This window comes from Lutra lutra, chromosome 10 (assembly GCF_902655055.1).
Source record: "Lutra lutra chromosome 10, mLutLut1.2, whole genome shotgun sequence".
Taxonomy (NCBI): domain Eukaryota; kingdom Metazoa; phylum Chordata; class Mammalia; order Carnivora; family Mustelidae; genus Lutra; species Lutra lutra.
The window spans coordinates 75606646-75628029 of record NC_062287.1 but is presented as its reverse complement, the minus strand read 5'-3'; the positions used below and the strand labels follow the sequence as shown (position 1 = coordinate 75628029).

At 39.7% G+C, this 21384-nt stretch overlaps 1 protein-coding gene across 1 annotated transcript in view; it reads right to left on the bottom strand.

Moving 5' to 3' along the window:
* The window catches only part of NELL1 (neural EGFL like 1), an 845189-nt gene that overhangs the window by 1109 nt on the left and 822696 nt on the right, over positions 1-21384 (bottom strand). Inside the window, 3 exon segments of the mRNA XM_047693683.1 lie at positions 1000-1224; positions 3788-3964; positions 18438-18631. Of these exon segments, the coding sequence (XP_047549639.1) occupies positions 1000-1224; positions 3788-3964; positions 18438-18631 (596 nt within the window).

Here is a 21384-nt window from a genome sequence, read left to right as displayed (position 1 = left end):
AATATAAATATATTTTTATAATTCCCCTAAAAGAATCTCAAACATGACCTCAGAGAAATACTACTAAATAACGGTTTCCACATCCCCCACTCTCTCTCTCTCTCTCTCTCTCACACACACACACACACACACACACACACACACACACACACACACGACCATGTTTCTTTTGCTATGTGAAGTTTGATACTGGCCTTTTTCTATTGGGGCTGAGTCTTAAGGTGGCACTTTTCCAATCTGCCTTTATAACAGCCATAAAAAGATGAGTTGAGAACCTTCCACTGATGTCTGAAATGAGCCAGGATTTGAGAGAACCAAATAGACTAATATTTTAAGTGTGCTTAATCATGGGAATCTTAAACAGATATTTTGGCAGAGATCTAACACTGCCTAACCCCTGCTTCAAGTCAGCATAGTCATAGCTCTTCGCAAGCGTTATAGGGAGGGGTCAGTTTTTAATTTTAAAGACATATGAGGATCCCTCATGGGAACTCCTCTAAAAAGACAGGAAAATAATCACAATTAATTAAGTCCTGCAGCAAGAGCTTCAGGTTCCCGCATTAGGCACTAATAATTAAACAAAGCAAATAACTTCATAGAACACTTTTTTTTTTTAACACTGACAGTTTCATGAAAGAGCTTATACAATTTTCCACAATGAAAAGAGATCTTTTTTCCTTTCTTTCTTTTCTTTTTAATATGCAGGTCAAAACAGCTTAAATCAACCATAATTGGTCCTAGTGTCAATTGTTAAAATTCTGTAGTTCAAAGGCAAGAGAGAGGACTGTTTTTACTCCATGTTCATTTGGAGTTTGCCTTTCTATGTGGTACAGCTATGATCCATTCAGACATATTAACCTCCTGTGAGAAGTAAATGCCTGCCTGTGTTTTCACCAGGCCCCTCAGAATCTGGGCATTCTGGAATATCAGGAACGGACCTCCTGCAGGAGTTCTCTGACAATGGTTCAAGGCCCGACTGTCCTCAGGACATCCAATTACCTTGCACTTGCAGGTTGTGCAGGGGGATCCAGCCAATGTCCACACTGAGCCACTAAGCCTTGAAATGCCATAGCTGTCCAGGCAAGTTCTTCTGATGTCATAGGCAATGTTATCAGCCAGGCAGGGGTCACTGACACAGCGGGGACAGCACTCCCCTTCCAAGATGGCTGTGTACTCACAGCTCAAGTTGGGACAAGTGAGTGGCCAGCAGTCTACCTCTCCTTCCTGTAGAGAGAAAGCCAAAAATGGCTCATCCATGTTCTTATGCACAATTCTGTCCCCAAAGTCCTACAGGGGGCTAAGGGGGGAGGGAATGTCACTGTCCTTACGGAATGTTTTTACTTCCACCTTTATGGGTAGATTATGCTTAGCTCCTTGAAGAGCTACCATAGATTTCACCTCCCCCAGGGTGCTTTTGCTGACTATCTAGGGCAGCCCCAAAAACAGATGGATCCTGTCCCTGTACATCAATTGCAGTCCTTAATTTTTTTGTTTGTCACACTTACGATCCTCGTCACCACTCTCAGTACATTTCTACATTACGTTTTGAACCTGCAGGCTTTGGGCTTGTTTCTTTATCCCCCTGGTACTTAGCAGAATTTTGGCCAAAAAATGCTCATCAATCGAGTAGTAAGTGAATAGGTGATAAGGTGTTGGCTAGTGTTTAAAGAGAAATTAATTACTCTTAAGGTCAAAGGGAAACTTGAAGCATAATAGTATTTCACCCACTTCATGAACTGAGTTCCTAGTATCAGATTTAAAATTGAGATTGGGTAATATCAAGAGAACTATTTCAGAATGGTTTTCAATGTGACATATAGCTATAACATCACTAACTAGTAGTAGTTAACAGTTCCGTTGGAGCCCCTCTGTGTTTCAGAATCTGCCAATTGTGGCTCCATTGAGCGGGCTATACCTCTATGCAGCCTCTTCTTCTGTTATCATGACAAATCACTGGAGTTCGTGCAAACTCACATCTAATTATTTGGTCAGCTTCACAAGACAATGACCTTGGGTGATAGACCATACCTATCATGCTCACCATTATATCATTCAGAGTCTAGCACATACAATGCCTTGATAAATATTTATCAAATATGGCCCACATTATATTCAAGTAATTTTTAAGCTACATGTTCACTTCTGAAATGCTCTGAAAATTTCATGTCTGAAATTAATTCCGATTCTTCTAAGTGCCTGATGACTGGCTTTTTGAAGAAGAAATGTAATTTTCCAGACTGATATGGAAGCTAATTTTCTAGTTGTATGGGGTTTATTTGCCCTTGGATGGGAGCTTGGGAAAAAATGGCTTTGATTTGAATATATCTGAGTTATACTTCTCAGTATGAGGAGTGAGTCAGAAGAATGCATTCTATTAAAATGATCTGCACATTCGCCAGGAGACTTTAGAAAATCCGATAGCAATTTACAATACAATTTCTCTAAATGTTTGTCTTCATACAGTATCTGTAGACTAAACCACTAATTTCAGCAAATGTTAAACTATGGAATGCAGCTCATAGGTTCCATTCTAAGTTTACTAGTTGTGACTTGGTTCCAAAAGTTATGACTTCCTCACAGATGGAACATCATATTCACTATGATTATGTTTCCCAACAGTCTTTGCGTCCTTTGAAAGCTTTGTGTGTGGCGTGATTCGAAACACAGAGAACCAGATCCAGCAATTAAGTTTTTTTCCTCTGGACATCTCAAATCTGATGAGATCTGATTTAATATAAAAATATTTAATCTAAATATTTAAATATTTAAATTTAAAATAAAAAAAATAAATTTTAGATTATTTTAAAAATTTAAATAATCTAAATATTTAACATTTAAATATTTAAATAAATTTAATATTTAATCTGATTTAATATAAAGATCATATTTTTATATTAAAATCCAAAATTACCTACAATTTTTTTTCTATAGGAAGGCTTTGAATCCAAAACAGAGTTTTCAATCTAGGAAATACTATCAATAGTCATTATTGTGCACTAAGGACCTTCTACATGCCAAATGCCATATTTGTGCTTCACGTATATTTTCTTATCATCAGAGCAGAACTACAAAGTGCTTAGTTTCCCTTGTGTGCAATGAAGGAAAGAACGACCAGTGCAACATGAGAACTTGCCCAAATTAATAGCACAGAGCTAGCATGTGGAAGAAGTAAGACTGAATTCTTGGTCTCTCTGACTCAATCCCTGATATTTATATTTCTGCTGTGTTCTGCTTTCTCTCATATTGAAACCTTCAATGGTCAGGGCCCAAGAAATCAAAGTTGGGCTCTATAAGAACTACAAGTCCCAGTCAAGGCCCTGAAGACTTTCTGTTGTGGATGGATTATTCTTGATCTGGTTTTGCCAAAAATTGGCAGTTGGAAACTAACCCAAGTTGGGCCAAATCTGATACTTTTTGTCTTGTATATTGTTTTTGGTTTTGGGGTTTTATAAAAGCTTTAATTCCAGTACAGTTAACACACACCATTATATTCATGTCGGATGTACAGTACAGGGATTCAACCCTTCCATCCATCGCGCAGAGCTCATCATGGTGCACTCCTTAATCCCTATCACCTGTATCACCCATCCCCCCAGCCTGTCTCTGTATATTGCTTTGAATAGTAGAATCTGAATGTCTTCAGGCAGAGCATTTGCCCCTTAGGAGCCACAAGACTTGAGCTCCCTGAATAGTATCGCAAAGAGCAGGAAACTCAAGCCCAAAGGCAACTGAGTTAGCAACTGTTTCAGGGAAGAGGGATAACGGCCTGTCAGGGAAGCTGACGTACCAGACACCGGCACTGCTGGCAGCTATGAGTCCAATTGTCTCCACTCCGATAAAGCTTGTGTCCATTTTGATCTAAACATTGACTTGTGACCCTGGTGTCACACTCTGGGCAACAGAAAAGGTCAACACTTGGATTCCGGCAATCACAAGCCGTCCGTCGACAGAATATCTTTCCGTCCTGTTTAGAAATGAGGTGAAGCAGGTTATATCATTAGGGAAACAGAGTAGCAGCACTATGAAAAGCAAACCTTATAAACACTTTACAGAGCACACAGGAAAGATTTCTTAGAGTCAAAGTACTCCCCTGGCCACCTCTCATTTTGCTCAAAACATATGCACTTGTGTGTGTGTGTACACGCATGCATCCATGCACACACACACACACACCCTTTCCCTGACCTTGTCTGCAGAGCAGCCCACATAAAAACAGAGATATTTCTAAGTTTAAAAAAGTCAGTATGTTCTTTGAAACTTTTTACCCCCTAATGTTTCCAAAAAAAAATAATCACATTTTTTTAAAGATTTTATTTATTTATTTGATAGATAGGGATCACAAGTAGGCAGAGAGGCAGGCAGAGAGAGAGGGGGAAGCAGGCTCCCTGCTAAGCAGAGAGCCTGATGCAGGGCTCGATCCCAGGACCCTGGGATCATGACCTGAGCCGAAGGCAGAGGCTAAACCCACTGAGCCACCCAGGCACCCCCCAAAAATCACATTTCTAAATAGAATTCAATTAAACTAAGCAGTTAAAATGCATATATGCTCACGAACTCATTTGATTGGGAAATCATGCTACTGTATTTTTCCCAGTTCACAATGATGCCACGAAATGCATTCAAAGGCATTCATTGAATTGTACCCCTTCTCAACTCTGGGAGGGAAGGATGACTCTACCCTTTTCAAAGAAGAATTAACTGAGGCCCAGAGTTGCTAAATGATTTATCCAGTGTTAGCAATGTCTAAGGAACACTGTCAGGGCTTCCAGTTTCAAAACAATTTTTCTTCTCCTAACACAGGCTTTAAGGTGCTTATTACAAGGGGCTCAGGTCAGGTGCCACCTTCCACCTTGAGGTAGTTGCCCAAATAACAGGCATAGTACAATTTCTGGGGTAATGGCCCTGAACACTCATACTCATAAAGACATGAAGTTCAACAGCGTTCAAACATTAAGACTGTACATTTGGGGTGCCTGGGTGGCTCAGTGGGTTAAATCCTCTGCCTTCGGCTCAAGTCATGATCCCAGGGTCCTGGGATCGAGCCCCACATCCGGCTCTCTGCTTGGTGGGGAGTCTGCTTCCCCCTCTCTCTCTCTGCCTGCCTCTCTGCCTACTTGTGATCTCTCTCTCTGTCAAATAAATAATAAAATCTTAAAAAAAAAAAAAAAAAGACTGTACATTTGCCATCTGTCCCCATTATATGTGTGTTGCTCACGTAATTTCTCACCTCAGACAATAAAGGCGCTGAAAATGTAAGGTAAGACCTGTCGCCACCAATTATGGTGATAACTGCTCTGCGGAATATTGACAAAACCAAAGACTCTCAGAGTCAGTGGTACCTTCAAGGACACATAACCAAGACGCCTGGACCTATGCTGAACTCTCACTACGACAATCATTCAAAAGTCATCAAGACTGTGCTTGAAGCTCTCTAGTCTCAAGGAAGCCACCATTATGGAAGGCATCTGAAGACCGTATCTCTGTTCATGTCTGAAGTCGAAAAACTGGACTTCTTGTTGCCTCTATCCATTGAGATTTGCTCACACCACTGCTAGTCACAGAACTCCCAATCCCTTCTGTCACATTTGCAACTCTTCTGTTCTTAGAAGACAGCATTTATGTCTCCATGGAATCATCTCATCTCTGGATTAAACATCACTAATTTTTTGACCAGTCCCACTAGTTCTGTGTCCTTTCACTGTTATCATTGCCTTATCTTCAACAGTTTCAAGTATTTCCAATAGTAATAATAGTCATCACCACCATCACCACCACTACCACCATCATCATCATTATCATCATCTTAACACTTATTTTGGGCTAAGCACATACATTGTGCTAAGCCTTTTATATGCAGTAGCACATTTGGTCTTGATAATTCTGTGGAGTATGATTTATACTCCATTTCTCAAATGAGGTAGTTGAGGAAAAGAACTAAATGTAATTCTTTAGTAACAGTCTGACTAGCACAGTGAATTGGGACTCCCAGTCACCTTGTTTTAAGCACGGTACTTTCTTTAATGCAGGCTGATTTCAGTATTTATGTCCTTACTTATTGTGGTTATGTCATGGTGTTGATTGATATTGAGCTTAATGGAGACTAAAACCTTATTAAGCCCTATCCCCATTTTGTGCGCTTAGTTATGGGGGGGGCAGCATGGATAAAACCTGATGGTTATCCTTACTATACTGTGGCTTGTTAGATCCATTTCATCTCTCCTTCTTGTCACAATGTTTTCTAAATGCTGTTTCTGTCATCCCCATAGTTTGTCCTCCTTCACTGCTTTGTGACATCTGCAAACTTGATGGACCTGCCCTCAGGGTCTTCATCTACTTCATTGATAACAATGTTGAATAGGACAGGGCTTGCTGAGACAAGTTTACTGTTAGCGAATGTGGAAATCTTTAAGTGCTTTACATTTTTTATGGAAAATGGAAAGGAGACATGCTGGCTATGTATATAATAACAGGTTGAAAAATGCTTTCCCTCAAAGCATGTGCATTTTTTCTATTACTGCAGGAAATGACAGGAAATCATAATTTTCCAAATATCAAAGGGTGAAAGATTATATAAATGCACACAGCCATGAGTGCTTGCGCATGCGCGCGCGCAGGCGCGCGCGCGCGCGCACACACACACACACACACACACACTCCAGTCAAGCAGGTGATTTAAGACAGAGATTATAATTAGTCTGGACCAAGAACTGTCCAGAGCCTAGGCATCTTCCAACAATAGACCTTTATTTTAACTCACTAACATATTTTGCTTGTGTGATTATTGCCCAGAATGACTCCCTAGCAATTTATTTTAGCCAAGAAGTTAAGAAAAGTAATGGTAACTACAATGTAAAACCATTTGGTTGGGGCACCTGGGTGGCTCAGTGGGTTAAGCCGCTGCCTTCGGCTCAGGTCATGATCTCAGGGTCCTGGGATCGAGTCCCGCATCGGGCTCTCTGCTCAGCAAGAAGCCTGCTTCCCCCTCTCTCTCTGCCTGCCTCTCTACTTGTGATCTCTCTCTGTCAAATAAATAAATAAAATCTTTAAAAAAAAAAAAAAACCATTTGGTCAGCTCAGCTACTGAGGTCACGATATTACTCTCCCCAACTATAGAAGGACTGGGCCTCAGTAACCCACATAACTATGTTCACAAACCATATCAAACAGGGACAGATTCTTTTAGAATATGTTACTGTACCACAGGCAATGAGGCCCAATCAGAATGTCAGGTTTCTGGCCACATGTGGGGATTAAAAGAATGAATGAGAATAAGTGGATAGCCTCCAGGGTTAGTGCAAACTAAAGCAATTTCATATCTCATCAATTATGGGATAATGCCAAATAGGCCCCTCTTAGTCTCTAACATATTTTAGAACAATGGCTATGTTCATTTTGCCTTTTGAATTACAGAGTAACTGTCAAGAAAATCATTTTTAATAATGAAAATGTCACAGGTGGCTCCATTAATTCAGTGAGAATGCCATTACAAAACCTCAGCTCACAGAACACAACCACACTAGAATCCAAACTTGGCAAGGAAATGTAGCTAAGGGATGGTGAGTAATCCTTCTCGTGGTACATCTCTGGGGTCATTCCCAGACCTTGACCTCTATCCCAGCCGAGGTGGTCAGAACAAGCCCCATTTACATGCCAAAGATGTATTTTTCCCACCCTTCTGCCATAGAAGCTAAATGCTTTTCTGCAGTTTTGTAATGAAAGCTCAGCTATAAACAATTAATAACCATTGTAATATTTAAATTGCTCCTGAATTTTAAGAAGCAGGGATATATACCTTCCTAGCAAATAAAATATGAATTTATTCTTATAATGCCATGGAAAGTTATGGGTTTTATATTATAAATTATACATTTTATTACTGAATAGTTTAATTTATTTACTGCAGATTACAAAATATCACTTTTTTTTCCCCCTACCATTGTTTGGAAACTTCTAAATCAAGAAGCTGGACTTAAAATTATTGATGGAAATTGAATAATAATCTAACCTGGGGTTTAGGCAAAGTGATGCCTACGGTCCAAATTCTGGCAGTCGCCTGTTTCTGTAAACAAAGTTTTATTAATAAGAACACAGCTTCCGGGGTGCCTGGGTGGCTCAGTGGGTTAAGCCTCTGCCTTCGGCTCAGGTCATGATCTTGGGGTCCTGGGATTGAGCCCTGCATCGGGCTCTCAGCTCAACAGGGAGCCTGCTTCCTCCTCTTGCTCTGCCTACCTCTCTGCCTACTTGTGATAGCTCTCTCTGTGTCAAATAAATAAAAATAAAATCTTAAAAAAGGGGGCGCCCGGGTGGCTCAGTTGGTTAAGCGGCTGCCTTCGGTTTGGGTCATGATTCCAGGGTCCTGGGATCAAGCCCCGCATCAGGCTCCCTGCTCAGCAGAGACCCTGCTTCTCTCTCTCCCCCTCTCCCTGCCGCTCTGCTTACTTGTGCTCTCTCTCTAGCTCTGTCAAATAAACAAAAAAAAAATTTAAAAAAAAAATTAAAAAAAAAAAAAAAAGAACATAGCTTCCCTCATTCATTTACATATTGTCTGTGGCTGTTTTCACACTCAAACGTCAGAGTTCAGTATGTGAGGAGAGACTGTACATAAGCAAAGCCTGTCTGGTTCTTTATAGAAAACATGTTTTGATCTCTGATATAAAGGGTAAAATTCAGAGTGGTACTCTAGACCCACCCATCTCTTCTATCTTCTCACATGCAAATTTATTGTGGTGTGCTATCCAATCTTCTTTACAAAATATTAATTTTGCCTCCAGGTTACATCCGACAACTAGTCTATTAGCCCTCTCTAATTAGCACCTCTCTAATAAAACCTTTACCAGTCATTGAATCCAACTGTCTCATTTTAATGAAGAGGAAATCAGGACCAGAGAGGGGAAAGGACTTTTCCACATAGCAGAGTAATGTAAAAATAGGAACTAGACCATACTCTGGACTTTGATAGCAATGATTTTCCAATACATGCTGCTTCCCTGTATCATGAGGAGGCTGAGGGTAGGATAAAAGGACTTCCACACAAACTGAAATCAGAAGGATTCTTGGGGCGATGGTTTTCAAAGAGTGGTTCTCTGACCAGCAGCATTAGAATCTCCCAGGAACTAGCTAGAAATGAAATCTGTTGGGCTCTAACCCAACCCACTGAACCAGAAAGTCTAGGGGTAGAATCAGTGATCAATGTTTCACAAGCCCTCCGGGGGATTCTGGAGCACAGGAAAGCTTGGGAATGTCTGATGGAGAAATAAGGTAACCCAGTCCATTGGGGGATTAGCATGGCATAACCCTTAAGGTTCTGCAAAGAAAGGCAGGGTTTGGAATGGCACAGTGGAAGTATGAAGTCAGGGGAATGGAAAACAAGACCCTCTTCTTTGAGAGAACCCCTAGAGTTTTGAGGGGAACTAAACTTGCCACTTTGTTCATCTTTCAAAGAAAAGGAAACAATCTTGGGGATTGCACAGCCAACTCCTGCCATCAAAAACACTCTAGAGAGGAAGGTACTGACAATATTGCTGGTTAGGTTCTGACAGCAAAGCAGAACAGTTTTCTGAGTAAACTGCAGGATTTCAGAAAACTAACCTCTACCCTGGCCCCAGGCACAAGCTGACTCATCCTTGTTCTTCACTGTATGTGTAAGAGTCACATGGAGACTGGCAGGGTCATTCTATTGTAAGCTCCCAGCAGACGGAGCTTCCTTCTTGCCTGAAGGAAACACACGAACCCCTTAGGTTTCCCTACCATGGCCACCTTCCTCAGTTTCTGAGCAAAGGCTCATATAAGGCCAGGTCAAATGACAGCGTTCCAGATAATCTGGCAAAGTTCCTCCCCACTTTACCCTCCTTCTGTTTATGACGATGTGGAGGGTGACTGGTTATTTATGGTATCCATATCCCTATCCACCTCCATCATTGCCAGAAAAACTCAAGACCTGGCATTGCTCGAGTCTTCAGTACTACACTTAGTTTTAGGATGCGTCCTAGTCACATTTCAATAAACAAAACAAATCAAGATAAAACAATGCTATAGGAAGCACAGAAATGAAATCTGGCCTGCATAGCATGTTCTTTTTCTGCCACTTTCTACTAATAGTCGCCGTAGTTGGTAATGGTGCAGGAGTCAGTATTGTGTCTGACCTTTATCCAGTGTGCACTGGCCTAACTTGCTGACCCTGGCTCTTTCTCTTGTCAGTGGCACCTGAAATTGTTTGCCCAAGAAAATGGGGATGCTAAGTCTCAAACATGCCGGGCTCGAGCTTTTCTTCTGCCCACAGAATGAGGGCACACATTGCCCCAGAGGCTGAGTCTGACATCATCATTCCTCAGGACATATCACTTAGTTTCTGTTATCTTTCATGTGATCTTACTTCTCTATCCCTCCTTCAGGTTCTCATCTGTATGCTCCCAAAACTTTACTTCAGCCTAAGTAGTATCTCTCCATTTAGTTTTGATCTCCTCGGTCTTTTTGTTGTGCTGTGGATCAGACCCTGATTGGGCCATGCCAGTCCTAAACAAAAAGTCACTCATGATCCTCTACAGCCCACAAGTTAAGTCTAAATTCCATCGTCTGGCTGTGTCCCTAGCCTTTATCTCCCCAGGCTTATCACCCTTCCCATATTCTTTTTCTTCTTCTTTTTTTTTTTCCTGATATTCAAAGCTCATCGTTTACTTCACATTTTCCTTAGCAGAACACATGTAGTGTTTTTGCCTCTTTGGTCTTGCTCTTCCCTCTTTGGGATTCACTTTCCTCACATCTCTCTCTCCTTGGCTAAATTTCTCAACCTTAGGGTCTTACTCAAACTTCACCTCCTCTGTGGCATCTCCCTTATTTCTTTCTGTTATCCTCCTAGGATACCGTGGCCATTGCTGCTATAAACACTGGGGTACAGATGGCCCTTCTTTTCACTACATCTGTATCTTTGGGGTAAATACCCAGTAGTGCAATTGCAGGATCATAGGGAAGCTCTATTTTTAATTTCTTGAGGAATCTCCACACTGTTCTCCAAAGTGGCTGCACCAACTTGCATTCCCACCAACAGTGTAAGAGGGTTCCCCTTTCTCCACATCCCCTCCAACACATGTTGTTTCCTGTCTTGCTAATTTTGGCCATTCTAAGTGGTGTAAGGTGGTATCTCAATGTGGTTTTAATTTGAATCTCCCTGATGGCTAGTGATGATGAACATTTTTTCATGTGTCTGATAGCCATTTGTTTGTCTTCATTGGAGAAGTGTCTGTTCATATCTTCTGCCCATTTTTTGATATGACTGTTTTGTGTGTGTTGAGTTTGAGGAGTTCTTTATAGATCCTAGGATAGAGTATACTTTCCCTTTCTATGTTCCTTTAACAAATTGTTCATGACTCTACCAGGGCATAACAGGCGATTGTTTGTATACCCATTTGCTTGTTCATCTCCACAATCAAAAATATAAATATGGCCACGATGTAGTCATACTAAAATGCTGCAGTTTCCTAGACGCTAATAAATCTGAGACCTCTCTCTCTTCCCATGTAGCACAGGTAGAAAATAAAGATGTGTTCCTAAAGCTCTTGACAAATTTATAAATGGAAGAGCCACAGATGGGTATCTGTGAAAAGAAACTGGGCTATAACTAAGATTTAGGGGTCAAGCCCAGAGAGAGAATCATTTTTCATGCTGGGTATCTATAGTCTGGATAATGCTAGAAGAACATGGATTCCAAGCAATTCAGCAATCTTTTTCCTAATCAACTAAGTGGTCTGAAGGTGCATAAAATCACTGTCACTGTCAAGGAAGCGTATGGCATCTAAACAAAAGCCCAAATCCATTTGTGTTGACCTGGCTTTATTGTTGAACTCCATTAAGTTGTAGACATGTTTCAAGACCTCTTTCAATGGGCATGAAACACTGGTAGCTAACCTGGTGTATTGACTCTCAAGGGGAGAAGTGGTCTTTAAAATAACTTTGACTCTTTTTTGCTAAGTGATTACTCCTGGAGAGACAGCTCTTTCTGCAAGGCTCTGAGTTGAGTACTTCAAACATCTCTTTATCTTAGTTCACTCTCAGGGTAAATGTGTCTGTAGATATTAACCCAGTCATACTGATAAAACCATGGCTTGGAGATGTAAAATATCTTGCAGAATTTACAGAACCACACCCACGCAGAGCAGTAGGGCTGGGAGCCAGTTTCTTCAAGTAGAGACCTGGTGATTTTGTCATGGGTATCTCAGTTTCACTTCTACTGTCACTAATTACTTGTGTGAAACTTGAGTTTCTGTTTCTTCTGTAAAGGGATAATTATATTTACTTCATGAGATTGTTGTCAAAGTACAAGGGGATACAAAGAGTGCCAGACACATGAGAAATGTTAGCTCATTTCTACCTCCACCCTTATGACGGGGGAAGATCCTGGGGTGGAGAAAGGAATTGCCCAAAAGTATCTATACAGAATTATCAATGACATTATTGTTCCCCCTGCCCTCTCTTCCACACCAGGTCTCTTCATTGCCATGTGTCCTATATAAATCAAATTAAGACTTTTCTAAGTCTTATCAGAACTTCAGATAATATGTGGCAAAGTTACAGGAGAAATTATGTTGGACTACACTGTGTGCTATCACTCAATAGTGCCTACGTAAATGCACATTTTCATGGATGCCCTAATTATTCATTGCAGGTGTTTCATCTGCTTCTTGTCAAGGTAAGGGTGCCCTGAAATTACATATGAAACCAAAAACTAGGGAAAGACTTTGACAAGAATTTCACTCCAAATCTACCATTTTTTCCCTGCTATTTATAAACCTTCTCTGTTGAATATTTATACATATAACTCATATATATTTATATATTTAAAATTTTCATTGCTGCATTTTATATCTAAAATGGATAAAATAACAGAATTAGATGATAGGACACCTCAGCATAGGAGTACAACATTTTCATGTAAAACTTCTGTTTCAAGAAAACTTTAAGAAAAAGTCCTACAATTATGTACATAAAACAAATGGACTCAAAAGACTAATGCTGGTGTACTCAGCCCTATAGTGATATTCAGACATCTTGAAGCCTGACATTTTTAAGCAGGTGTTAGAAGGGCTGAAAACCTTGTGGGAAAATGTAATTTATTGTGTAATCCAGGTTATTTTCAAACAATTTAAGTATTTAAATCTTCAAAAACGAAACTGACCCAAATAATTGCTCTTTGTATTGTAGAGAATTCAAAAGAATAATTTGTATATGATGACAAACCAATCTTACTTCAATGTAAAATATGCAAATAAATGTATACATAATACTGTAAAGTAAATATAGAAATACTAGCTGCTGGCAGGAAAGAAAAGGGAAAATCCTGGAAAGGATTTGAAAGGTCTGCATGAATAATGATGTTAAGCCCCAAACTAAAACATTTTGGAAAAAGTGAAAGAGAAATACAGAGGGCATAAATGTCACCAGCTGGTGTTTCCAGACTCACAGAATTCTAGAGCCAGAAAGAACTTCTGAAATCATCTAGCCACTCTTCTCATTGTACAGCTGACGAAAAAGGCTCTGATGCTAAGTCATCTGTTCAAGGTCACAAAGTGACATCTTGAGCTTTGGAGGAAAGTCTGAAGCCAGTCTGAAATTTCCTATGCTATGCTGACATAATCTTGCCCTGATGCCTATGGAACTAGTACTGGTCCTGATGGCTTTATATGGATTGGTCTTGTTACAGTAATAGAATCCTTTTGGTGTACAAACCACCATCCTTCTCTCTTCTCTGTAAAATTGGTTTGCTACAATTGTTGTGTTTTTCTCTTCAGGAAAACCCACTGTGTGCTAAATTATTACTGTCAGTTTCCATATCCATCATGTAATCGTGTTTTTTCTCCACTTTTCTACCTCAAAATTGATGGGTTTTCCCCTCATCTCCATGGCATCAGTACAGGTTTGATTCCAAGAAGCTTTTGAACTAGTCTTTGTAATGCATAGCTTTTCCCCTCAACTCTTTCTCCAAGAGCCACTCTCCTCTTTCTGTTGTTTAATGATCTTGCCTTTTTGCCTATCTTGTTTGAGCTCTTGTCTTGAGGGTCTAGAGAAGTTTTATCTCAATGTTTCTTCAATTGTGTGATCTAATTTTGTTCAAGTGGGTATTCTTTTTTAAAATTAACATATAATGTATTATTAGCCCCAGGGGTACAGGTCTGTGAATTGCCAGGTTTACACACTTCACAGCACTCACCATAGCATATACCCTCCCCAATGTCCATAACTCAACCGCCCTCTCCCTACCCACCTCCCCCCAGCAACCCTCCGTTTGTTTTGTGAGATTAAGAGTCTCTTATGGTTTGTCTCCCTCCCGATCCCATCTTGTTTCATTTTTTTCCTTCCCTACCCCCCAAACCCCCCACTCTGCCTCTCAACTTCCTCATATCAGGGAGATCATAATTGTCTTTCTCTGATTAACTTGTTCCACTCAGCATAATACCCCAAGTGGGTATTCTTAGTCTGCACTCCCCACCCCCATTTATATCTATATATATATATAGATATATATATAAAAAACTATATAACACAATAAGTATAGTCAGCATCTGTCACCATACTATATTACTGACTATATTCCCTATGCTGTCCTTTTCATCTCCATCTTATTTATTTTATAACTGGAGGTTTACACCTCTGAATCTCCTACATCTATTTCACCCACTTACCCAACCCCTTCTCCTTCAGCAACCATCAGTTTGCTCTTTGTATTTATGAGTATGTTTCTTTTTTTGCTTTGTTCATTTGTTTTTTTTAGATCCCACATGAGTTAAATCACAGGGTAGTTACCTTACTCTGATTTAGCATAACACTCTCTAGGTCTACCCATGTTATTGTAAATCTGCAAGATTTCATTCTTTTTTTATGGCTGAGTAAAATACCATCATTCCATATGTGCATTTGTATACCACATCTTCTTTATCCATTCATATACTGATGGACACTTGGGTTGCTTCTATATCTTGGCTATTGTAAATAATGTGGCAATAAACACAGGAGTGTGTCTATCTTTCCGAATTACTGTTTTCATTTTCTTTGGGTAAATACCCAGTAGTAGAATTACTGGATTATATGGCATTTCTGTTTTTAACTTTTGAGGAACCTCCCCACTGATTTCCACAGTGGTTGCACCAATTCACATTCCCACCAACAGTACATAACAGTTCCTTTTCCTTCACATCCTTGCCAACATTTGTTATTTCTCATCTTTTGATACTGTGTATCTGACTAGTATGAGGTGATATCTCATTGTGGTTTTGATTCATAATACCCCTAATGACTAACGATGCTGAGCATATTTTTATGTGCCTGTGGGCCATCTGGATGTCTTACTTGGAAAAAATGTCTAGCCAGGTCTTTGGCCATTTTTAGTCAGATTATTTTTGGTGTTTAGTCTCAGTTCTTTATATATCTTGGATATTAGTTCTTTATCAGATATATTATTTGCAAATATCTTCTTCCATTATGTAGGTTGCCTTGTCATTTTATTGCTTGTTTCCTTTGCTATGCCAAAGAATTTTATTCCGTTACTGTCCCAATGGTTTATTTTTACTTTTGTTTCCTTTAGCCTTAGGAGACAGGTCTAGAAAGATGTTATTAAGGCTGATGGCAAAGAAATTACTGCCTATGTTTTCTTTTAGGAGTTTTATGGCTTCAGGCCTCATATTTAGTTCTTTAATCCATTTTGAGTTTATTTTTGTGTAGAAGTACAAGAAAGTAATCCAGTTTTATTCTTTTGCATGTAGCTGTCCAATTTTCTCAATACCACTCATCAAAGAGACTGTCTTTTCACCATTATATAGTCTTGCTTCTTTTGTTGTAGATTGACCACTTAAGTGTGGATTCATTTCTGGGCTCTCTATTCTGTTCCACTGATCTATCTCTATTTTTGTGCCAATACCATAATGTTTTGGTCAATATAGCTTTAGGTATAAATGAAATCTGGGATTATGATACCTCCAGACTTGTTCCTTTTCAAGAATGCTTTGTGGTTCCATACAAATTTTAGGATTATTATTCTAGTTTTATTAAAAATACTATTGGTGTTTTGATAGGGATTGCATTGACTCTGTAGACTGATTGACTCTGCTTCTTTTAACAGTAAGCCTTGACCCTTTGTTGGCTTGGGTAATTCTACTATTATGTGATTCAATTTTATTTGAATTTGAAACAACAGTATGGTTAAAGAGCCAGGATTTATGTCCCAACCTTGATTTTATTTCTTAGTCTCTAAGTTGATGCTATTGTAGTCCATTTAGATGTTTAAGTACTAAAGCTATCTCTTATGAAATTGGAATAAAACACTTTCAGTTGCAAATAATGGAAAGAAAAAAAAAGCAGGGTCACTTATAAGTTCAACTTTTGGGAATGTCTTATAGAATTTGATATAGGGTTTTTAATTTAGCTCCTAAATTCAGGCCCTCCTCTCCCTCCACAAGCTCTTGAAGTTATGTTATTAATGAGTAATAAGTGCAACTGGAAAATAAACCAGCAAAAAATTCAGGTAAAGAAATCTTCCAGTACTTTATTCATTAAGGGGTGCGGTGGTGGAGGAGGTGAGTTATATTAACAGTATAGGATTACTACATCTGTTCATCTCTTGTAGCGTTTCAAATTCTCATGACTTTGGAGAGATTTTAAGAGTCAAAGCAGAATATAAAAATTCATACTGCTTGGATTATTAGGATGATTCATTAATGAAACTTGGGAAGTTTTAGTGATTGGTAATTTCCCTCCCTTGGGCTTAAATAAAACAAAAACTGAACAAGAAATTTTGGTGTCATACATTAGTCAAGACTCAGCTAAAATCTACTGCTTATTCTGGGGACTGGGGACCTATGAAGCCTAAAAAGGATTTGGGGTCAGGTTGTGATCATCCTCGTAAGTTTGGGGAAAAGAGTATTTTCTAGAGAAGAACTAATAAAGAACTGCATTCTTGTTCTGCTGGCTGAATGGAGACCTAATTTCCAACCTCTTCCACAAAACTTTCTCAACTATTCTAAAGCTCAACAAGCTTTTCCTTCACTAAAAACTTTGTCCTTTGCGTCAGTGCCCCATGCAATCATTAACACAGTACAAAGTTTAGAGTTTGAGCTCAGTCAAGTTGGATTGACTGCTTAATTAGTTTTAAATTTATCAGCAGGTACCCATCTGTAGAGTTTTATGACATGTGGCCAGATAAGAGAACTATGAAATTTGGGGCAAGCTAATAGAATTCAACTCCCTGCTTGGATATTTACATCTTGTGATATTTAGGGCACATGATTTGCCCTAAAACTTAAAGCTTTGTCTTTTGAAGTTGCGTTATAAGAATTAAGTGTGAAGCTGTTTTTAAATTACAGAATGCTCCGAACATGGGAGATACTCAGTATATGGAGTCCCTGGGCCTATGTTTGGATGTGTGGAACCAGATGAATGCGTAAGATTAAAAAAATGAACTTCACGGGGTAATCTAAACACTTGGTTTAGCTTTCTTAAAAAGGGGCCCCCAGGTCTTTTGGAGGTGTGGCAGACTTGAAGGCAGGTGAATGAACTGAATGACGTTTTAACTCTATTTCCAGAGAAAACTCTGAATTTATCAGGATACCAGCTCCCTAACAGGCCACTCAACAAGTCATTTCTCATGGTTCCCACACCCATAAAGTGCAAGATTAAAAAGTACCATCTCAACAGACATAAAAAATACAATGCAAGAGCTACAGTAAAGTAATATCAAAGGAAAAGAAATAGGCAAGATCAACAAAAGAAATAAAGCACAAGGAAATCATTTTAATGGGCCCATTTTGCAAAGCATAAAGCAAAAACGGGTGATGACAGAATTTTATTTTCATAAGCATTAAGCTTACTTTTCCAAAGAACGTAATGTAAGGAATAGTCAGCCCAGCAACACGAACAAGAAGACATCATCTAGCAGATGGCCTCATACAATCATTACCATTTGTTCAGAATAGAAGTCCACCTGTCTCTGACCATTAGAAGCAAGCCTGTGAGCCTTGCTTTTCTGGACAGCATCACCCCAAAATGAGAGAGTTCACATAGGTGATCATTTCAGGCAAAGAGTCATTTTAATCAGCAAGTTTGTGTAAGTGTGGGATGAGGGCTCATGAAAGCTCTCACCCAGACAGCCCGAAAGGCACTGCAGGCTCTCAGTGGAGGGACTAACATTGGCTTCTCTGCCCCAGTCCCTCTATGCTCTGCTGTCTCTTCTCAACTACACACCTCACTTCTCACGAACAGCATAATCAGTTCAAAACAGGGTTGCTGCCACTCAGCATCATCATTAGCTGTAGCACGGATTAGAACAGGATAAGTCTTTTCAGAAACTAGAGGAGACCCACAAGTCAACACCTGGGGGAAAGCACTGGGGTGGAAGAGGAGAGAGTGAAGGAAGGAAAAGAACAGTTCCAGTTCCCGCTGCCCTCAATGAGCCTTACCTTGCAGGAACAGACAGAACACCTGTCTTCCTTCAAGGTCCACACTTGCCCATTGTGCTTCAGTCCTCCTTCATGTGGGCAGTCACCAGAGCAGGAGGGCCCAGAGGGACAGAGGCAGTCAAAGCCCCCTGCCAGGTTGACACATGCAGAATCATTCCAACAGGTATGAGTTCTTAAGGCACATTCATCAATGTCTGCAATAAAGAAGGCACAGAGCTTCAGAATCTAGCCAAGATTGTTATTAGAAAATAGTAACCCTTTACGATAGCACTGATTAACACTGCTGAGCATTTACCTTGTGCCAGGTACCGTGCCAAGTTGTTTACATGCATTATCTCATTTACTCTGTAAAGCAGCTCTGCGTGGGAGCATCTTATCTCTATTTTGCAAATAATAAGGCTGAGGCTCACAGAAGTGAAATAACATAAAATAACTGTCATATAGCTAATGGGTGGCAGGTCTGATACTCGAATCTGCAGTTGTTGGACTCCAATTATTACTAAATTATCCAGTAGCAGCTCTAAACTAGTTTTAAGATATTCCCAAGAAGTATACCGTCCAGAGGCCATAAATAGTGCTAATTCATTAAGAGTGTGGATACACCCTATGGAGATCTGGGTCTTCCAGTAAAGATGTGAACAGATTAGGAACAAGTGGGCAATTAGGACAACCCTGAACCAATTAGACTGCCCCCAGATCCTTGGGCCAAGGGTAAAAGAAGAGGGAATAATTCCTGGTAACTGCCTTGCCTAATCGAATCCTTTCCATCCTAAGGGCTAAAAACATTTCTGTTCCCACAAAAAAACCCATCTGAGAGCTATTGTAGGCATGGCACGGATGCTGATGGAAGACACACATATATTTTGCTGTTTTTGAATGACAGCTAAATATGGAAGGAAAGCATAAATCCAGTCAGCCTTCTCTGATATTCAAAGCTTGAGTGACCTTAACAACATCCCAAACACAGAGCTGTCCAGTCCTGGATTGAGCCCTTCCCCAGTGGACTATCTATTACCTCAAAAGACAGCCAATTCCATCACTGAATAACTCTTTTAGAAATGTCTTCCTTAAATTGAAATGAACTATATTTTCCATTTACTTCTACTTACTGGTCCTAGCTCTGAGACCACTCAAGAAAAGTCTACTTGATTTTTCTTTATTTATGACAGTCTTTACACTATTTAAAGATACTGGTCATTTGTCTGTCAGAGTCTTCTGCTCCATTGATTAATCTACTGCCATGTCCTTCAAGTATCCTTCAGATGCTGATAACACTGATTCCAGTATATTTTTACCAAGTCTTCTACACACAATGTTTTTATGCACACTGGATATTATAAACGTTGGTGATGATGTGTAAGATGCTGATCTCGCAATGGTGATAACAAGGAAACATGGAAGTACACAGAGATAACTATTGGTAGGCTTCTGGTTGGGAGGCTTTGGTTTTTTTTAAAGATTTATTTACTTATTTGAGGGGGCGGGGAGGGGCAGAGGAAGAGGAGGGAAGAGTTCTAAGCAGACTCCACATGGAGTGTGGAGCCTGATGTAGGGCTCGATCCCACGACCCCAAGATCATGACCCCAGCTGAAGCCAAGAGTCCGTGACTCAACCAACTGCACCACCCAGGCACTCCGATTGGGAGGTTTAACCTGTATAGTAAGTTAGATTAAGATCAGTATAAATTAACTTGTTCTACAGACAAAATTTCGAGTTAAATATGTATAAGGTTATAGGCATTTGGTTAAGGGTTATGGCTAAATTAAAAAAATAACTAAAAGTAGCATTTTTTTCTTAAAGTACTCAGAGCAATGAAGTGTTTAAAAAGGCATAATATCAATTTTACTGGTAGTACGCTGTACTTAGATATTGTTTCAAAGTTTTTCTAAGATTTTCTGTGAGTTATGCCATACGATTGCAAGATAGAAACAGTTATTCTCATTTACAAAACAGGAAATTAAGGCACAGAGATGAGTAAGTGGTCACACATCTAGTACCATGTTAGAGCAAGGGATGTATCCTGGGCCTTCTAATACATGCAGGAGAGTTCTTTTCCGTGCCAACTCAAGGTCTCAAGTCATCCTTCAGAATATTAGAATGTTGTGTGGTTTTACCTACCTTCAACTATTTACCACCTGGATACTGAAACTCATTTTCAAGGATAAGATCTTACATGGATTGTTTTTAGTCAAAATTCTGAAAATATAATGACTTAAAATTTGCTAGAAATTTGAAACTACTGTGACTTAAACATAAAGAGAAAGAAATGACCTATCCTTCCTTGCTGACTGCATGTAGCATTACTGGTATAAAACTTGGCTTCACAGCAGAGGTACAAAGCAGAAAGTGTGATGGAGTTCATACAATATTTTTAGAAGCTTATTTTCAAGATTTATTTCTTTTTTGTCTTTGTCCCATCTGACGTAGCCTCAGTAAAGACATTTAATTAATGAAAAATGGTTTCTCCCTTGAAAACTGTGGAAATGAACCAAACTCACAATACCTAGACCACAAGTCAACTATAATCTGACCTTAGTTACATCTTTACTCTTCCTCATAGAGTCCATGCTGTTCCCAACACATTTGACCATTATGTGCTCCTACCTAGAAACCTTTCTCATCTTGCCAGTTTTCTTCCTCTAACTCTTCCCAATTAAAAGTAGCATTGGATGTGGGAATCAGGTGACCCCTGTTTGAAACCATACTCTTCTATTTAATTGAGTGCTTACTACATACAAGGCATTTTATACATGACTATATGTCTTTGGTCACATTATTTAGCCTCTCTGATGCTTATTTATCACCTATTTAAAACCATACCCGGGGCACCTGAGTGGTTCAGTCGTTAAGTGTCTGCCTTCGGCTCAGGTCATGATCCCAGGGTCCTGGGATGGAGCCCCACATCAGGCTCCCTGCTCTGCAGGAAGCCTACTTCTCCCTCTCCCGC